Source organism: Pteropus medius, unplaced genomic scaffold, assembly GCF_902729225.1.
Source record: "Pteropus medius unplaced genomic scaffold, Ma_sr-lr_union100, whole genome shotgun sequence".
NCBI classification, from domain to species: domain Eukaryota; kingdom Metazoa; phylum Chordata; class Mammalia; order Chiroptera; family Pteropodidae; genus Pteropus; species Pteropus medius.
In genome coordinates this window covers 24,114-30,320 of record NW_024347864.1, presented here as the reverse complement: position 1 = coordinate 30,320, position 6,207 = coordinate 24,114, and the positions used below count along the sequence as shown (strand labels likewise).

At 45.0% G+C, this 6,207-nt stretch overlaps 1 protein-coding gene across 1 annotated transcript; it reads left to right on the top strand.

Moving 5' to 3' along the window:
- Positions 1 to 214: 214 nt before the first annotated feature.
- Positions 215 to 5,248, top strand: NR0B1 (nuclear receptor subfamily 0 group B member 1). The gene is made up of 2 exons (XM_039878907.1): positions 215 to 1,614; positions 4,943 to 5,248. The coding sequence occupies exons 1-2, from the start codon at positions 432 to 434 to the stop codon at positions 5,185 to 5,187; spliced, it is 1,428 nt and encodes a 475-aa protein (XP_039734841.1). The 5' UTR covers positions 215 to 431; the 3' UTR covers positions 5,188 to 5,248.
- The last annotated feature ends 959 nt before the right edge of the window (positions 5,249 to 6,207 follow it).

Below are 6,207 nucleotides of genomic sequence, written 5' to 3'. Positions count from 1 at the left end.
GATCATTCAATGAAAGTTTCCAGAGGTGGTATGGAAATAAAATTTTCCCCTTTTAGAAACCCGTGCCCTCCCAATCAAGAGAGCAAATTAGATGCCTGGATTCAGTGGAAAGAGTTGGAACAGTACCCCAAATACCCGTTCTCTGACTTCTGCTCTGGTCTTCCAAAGGCAGGGAAAGGTGTAACGAAAGGAAAAAGGGAAGTGTCCAGGAGTTTTCACGCCTCCGTTCCTCTACCATTTCCAGCCTTTAAGGAGCATCTACCCCTTTTGAACCGCAGAGGTCACCGCCAAACACACGGGAGCGCAGCGCCGCGCCCCGCTCCGCGCCTTTGCCCAGGCGGAGACCGCCGACGCGCGTGCGTGGGCGCTCAGTATAAATAGATCCCAGGCGGCCGCCACTGGACAGAGTCAGGCTGCGGGCACCGCGGGCCATGGCGGGGGAGGACCACCAGTGGCAGGAGGGCAGCATTCTCTACAACATACTCATGAGCGCGAAGCAAACGCACGCGGCTCCGGAACCACCGGAGGCGCCCAAGGCGAGGCTGGGGGGCGTGTGCTGTGGCTGTTCTTGCGGCGCGGAGCCCCCGGTGGGCAGAGAGGGGCTGACGGGTGGGAGGGCAGTGGCGCTTCTATACCGCTGCTGCTGTTGTGGTGAAGAACACCCGCGGCAGGGCAGCATCCTCTACAATATCCTTACGAGCGCAAAGCAAATGCAAGAGGCTCCCAAGGCGCCAGAGGCGCGGCTGGGGAACGCGTGCTGGGGCTGCTCCTGCGGCGCTGAGCCCCCTGTGGGCAGAGAGGAACTGCCAGGTGGGCAGGCCACGGCTTTCCTGTACCGCTGCTGCTTTTGCGGTGAAGACCACCCACGACAGGGCAGCATCCTTTACAGCTTGCTCACAAGCGCAAAGCAAACACACGTGGCTCCGGAAGCTCCCGAGACTCGGCGGGGAGGCGGGTTGTGGGACCGCTCCTACTGTGCACAGAAGCTGTGGGGCAGAGAGGAGCTGCGGGGCGAGAGGGCAGTGGAGCTCCTGTATCGCTGCTGCCTTTGCGGTGAAGACCACCTGCGGCAGGGCAGCATTATCTACAACATGCCCACGAGCGCAAAACAAACGCACGCGGCTCCAGAGGTGCAGCCGGGGGGCCCCTGGTGGAACCCCTCATGTGGCGCGCAGCGACTGGTGGTCCTCAAGAGTCCACAGGTGGTCTGCGAGGCAGCCTCGGCGGGCCTGTTGAAGACACTGCGCTTTGTCAAGTACTTACCCTGTTTCCAGGTGCTGCCCCTGGACCAGCAGCTGGTGCTGGTGCGCAGCTGCTGGGCGCCGTTGCTCTTGCTCGAGTTGGCCCAGGACCGCTTGAACTTCGAGATAGTGGAGACCTGGGAGCCCAGCTTGCTGCAGAGGATCCTCACCAGCAGGCGGCGGGAGACCGCAGGCAACGAGCCGCCGCCTCTCCCCACGCTGCAGCCACACTTGGTACAGCCAACAGAGGCCCGGCATTTGCCGTCCGCCGCAGAAGTCCAAGCCATCAAGGGTTTCCTTGCCAAATGCTGGAGCCTGGAGATCAGTACCAAGGAGTACGCCTACCTCAAAGGAACCGTGCTCTTTAACCCCGGTAAGGGCACCAGGCTCGGGCTCTGGGTTTTCTGTGCTCAGTAGAGAGCTGTGCAGTGCCTACCCGGGGCACAGGCGCTGAAGAGCTTTCAGTGATCAGGGGAGTGAGTATCGGGGCAAAAGTGTAGAATGGCGACTAACTCAGCACAGTTGGGGGAGCTCCAGAAACCAACCAGTCTTCGTGGGTGGGCTGCTGCCCAGAGGATGCGGATATTTTGTTGAGATCTGTACGCGTTTCTCTGCAACTTTCTGTTACTACAGAAAAGTTTGTCTTCAGGGGACAATGGCTATTTCTCCTCTAGTCTTTTAAATCCGATAGCATAGCTTAAAAAAAAAAAAGTTTGTGTTCACCGCAAATTCTGCAACATCTCTTTCTGAAAACCAGTTCTGAAATTTACTAGAACTTATTTGTTGGAGAAACTATTAAGGCTGGCAAGGAAGGTAACATTTAATGAGGACCCATAGGGAGATTATCTCCTAGGGACACTGTCAGGCAGGATACTGGGCTTAGTGTTTCATGAGTCTGCCTCTGAATAGTCATTTTATGGTCCTAAGCTGCTGGAGTATCTCATCGTCCAAGTGTCTGTGAATATAAGGCTAGCAAAGGGGCAGGAAAAAGACACAGTAGGGACTCGAGCAGGAGCACTGTATTTTAGAGCTTGAAAAGACCTTAGAGACCTCCTAATCAACCCCTTCTGGCCTCATCCCCATTTGCACGTTAGGTAGCCTAGTCCCAAATGACCTTACTTGAAAGTAAATGGCCACTGAGTTATAGAACATGGGCCTCCTGTCTCCTAGGCCCAGTGGGATGTTTATTGCACCACACTTTCAGGTTGCCTCTTGGGTACTGGACACTCTCCTCCACACAGTGCAACCATATCATGGGAGACCATCTCCCTGAACAGCCAAGTACCCAGTCTTGAGTATGTCTTAATACTAGAGTCATCTTCAACCAGAATCCTTCCAAAAGGGTCACAGTGGATAGGAAGTTTCCAGGCAGCTTGAGTTGGGATAGTTTTTATAATGTTCCCTCCACATCCTTTTTTTTTTCCCTGACATCAGGAGTCTCCATTATGTCCTTGCTTCCTGCCTAGCATTTTTTCTAAGGGGTACAGAGCTGTATTTAGTGGGAAAATAATTCATTCAGAACTCACACTTCAGAACCTAGAGACCTTGGCTTATTCCAGCAATCACTATAGGTCGCCATTTACTTATATTATTGTTTTCCAAACTTGTGAGTGCATAAAAAACGCTTGCGGGGAGGCTTGTTTAAAACCTCTCCAGGCTCCTCCCCTAGAGATTCTGATTCAATAGTTCTGGTCCAGGGTAAGCAAATCTGCATTCATAATAAGTGCCCCAGGTGGTGTTTAACATCATTGGGAAACTGTTTTCTTGTGGGTATTATTAGACGTCTACAATGTGCCTTGTTCTGTTGGAATACAAAGGTAAGACAAGCGCTCAGCTTCCAGAAGTTTACGTTCCACTAGTTACCAGTTTCCCTCTTTTCCTTCCCACTCTTTTGTTTTGCATACTTTTCACACACACACACACACACACACACACACACACACACACACACACACACACACAGACACTCCCTTCCTCCCTCCCTCCCTCCCCCTCCCTCCTTATCTACCCCTTCCTCCCTTATTCTTGCTCTGCTTTTTGGAATCCTCCTAACATGAAGTTAGCCAGCTAAGCTGAGTGTTTTAAACACAAATGCACCTGTATTGGGGGAAAAAGTAATTCATGTTTAGTGCGTGTCCTTTCTTTGCTGTTTATCCATTTGTATCCCATAATCATTGTGTTTAAACATTTTTGTTTTTTACTGTGAAGTCCATCTATCCACCTTTTCTCTTTCCTGTATCTACTTCGAAGGCAAGTCTTTTTTTGGGAAAAGGCCACTTTCAGGGTGTGGAAAAGGAAGGGTGTGGTATGAAAGCAAAGAAAAGTGATGTGGAGTTCACAAGAGGAAGTTTTAATGAGCCATTAATCTAGACCTGAAAGAGCTTCAGATTTCTGGTGGAATTCATGCAAGCCTCTTCTTACCCTCATCAGTGGAATTCAAACCCAATAAACTTGGATCTCAACCCTGGATAATAAACTGTAGGTAGTAGTGGATGTTATTGTGTGGACTGGGATAATCAATTGGAATATGGATTAGAGATGTTGTTTTTTGGTTCTCATTTTATCTATCAGATTTGGTATTTGGCTATAATAGGAATGACTCACTATTGCTATTATTATTTTTTAAAGGACACTTGGCTCTGCTACTTTGTAATAATTAGCATGGTGCTTTTAAAATTCTGTTGGATTTCGTAGAAAAAGAAGGAAAATGATTGCAGTAATCATTGACATCATTTTAACAGAACATTAAATTGATAATTACTTAAATACAAGTTAAAGACCTTTACAATAATATTACTATCATGAAGGACCAAAGAACTTTAAAAAGCAGCCTCCTCTTACCATCTTAAACTTATAGGCACTTCTTTCTTGCATTGTATTTCACTCAGTTTTACTTGGGTATTACACTGTACTGCAAGAAGGTCATGTGTTCTCTATTTGAAATGTTACTTTTGAATCATGTTGCAATCGATGGTGTTTTCATGTTTACTTTTTAACCTTTTAATGGCTATAAAACAATGCTTTCAAAGACCTCTTAAAATGATATTTTAAAAGAGACTTTTGGAATACTCATTAGAATCACTTTTTTTTTGACCTTCCCAAATACAGAAATCATGGTACAATGAGCTAAGTGGACAGTGTTATCTCTTAAATTATCATGGGACTCTAGACTAAAATCAGCCTGCAGGCAAATAATTAAAATGAGACTGTGAGACACATTTGTGACTGTGAAGTTTACCACCATCATCTGGGTAATCATTATAATGGTGGGAAATTCAAGGGAGGGTGGTAAAATATTTGTCATCTGACAAAACTTCTTGCCATTATACAATGGCCTGTTTCCCACAGGTAAAAGGTAAAGTACTCACTTCTTAAAATAATTGTACTTTATACTTGCATAGATAGATAGTGGACTGGAGCGTGCATTTGTTGGCTCAGGTCCAGCAGTTTTTAACTGAAGATACAAACAGTGGATATTAAATAAGAATAATTACATGATGTTTCTTTCTTGAAAGTATTGCTTCTGAAAACTTAGAACTGGCTTGGCATTTATCCTTGTTCTGGAAAGCCCTTTTTACCAGGAATTTTGAGCTCTCGTTTAATTTGGGAAGGGGCAGAAATTGATGTATTTAAAAAGCTAGTGAAGGGCTCGATGAATGTACTGTTTATGTGAAAAATTTTTCTCCTGTTTTCTCCTCCAGACCTGCCAGGCCTGCAGTGTGTGAATTACATTCAGGGACTTCAGCAGGGAACTCAGCAGATCCTCAGCGAACACATCAGGATGACGCACAGGGGGCACCAGGCCAGATTCGCTGAACTGAATAGTGCCCTTTTTCTACTGAGATTTATCAATGCCAGTGTTGTTGCTGAACTATTCTTTAGGCCCGTCATTGGCACAGTCAGCATGGATGATATGATGCTGGAAATGCTCTGTGAGAAATTATAAAGGCATCTGTGGGCCACACAAGTGCAGTTTACCGTGAAGAAAAGGAGCTGTGGGCAGAAGATTGTAAAATAGCATAAAATAAACTTTATTATTATTCTTACATGCATAGTATTTTTGTATTCAATTAAAGAAAAACTTTAGTTACAGACAATTAGAAAAACTTATTTCATACTGTTTCCTTGTGAAGGAAAACATTTGCTGCAGGTATCTTCTACATCTTTAAGGAAAGAGCAAGGTAGTACACTAATAAGCTATTTTCACAAGTTTAGCAACGCTTAACTGAACGTGCTAAAATAAAATTCATATTATTAAGTTATGGTAAATGTTAAAGTGTTAACCATTAACTTGATTGCAAAAAGTTTCATCAGGGTTTAAATAAGACTTCAAAAAAATATTTAAAAACCTAGCCAACATAAACAAAAATTAAGTTATCTTTGACATTTAATTTTATGACATGCCAGTGTTGGTGAGGGTTAACTTGGCTGTCTTCATTTCCACTTTCATCAGCTATATTGAAGACCGTCTTTGTACCAAATGGAATTAAGTGGCAATCTGTGATCATAGAGGTGCCTGACAGTGCAGTAGAACATTTTCAGAATTTTAGTTTGGGATTATTCCGTACACGGTAAATAAAGTTCAACAAGAAACTTACATTCTATAAGGAGGCATTACAGTTCCAGATAGCTCACCATCATTATAAACCCCCAATTATATCTCACCTTTTAGATACATTATATATGTAACTGTCATATTGAACAAGCATGGCATAAAATCATAAAGTGACTATGATTGGCTCCTGCTGCCCCCTTAAATGTCATCTGTAGAACAAGTCCTTTTTTGTCACTGGAAAAAATTTAGGACACTAAATGTTTATTCACTTATAGGTAATAAATTGCCCGTTAGTGATTTGTACATCTAGACCCACTGCAAGGAGTCTTAAACTTTCTTTTGTGCAGATCCCTTTGGGAGTCTGGTGAATCCTATGGACATCTCAGAATTGGGCTCTCAGAATAATGCAGC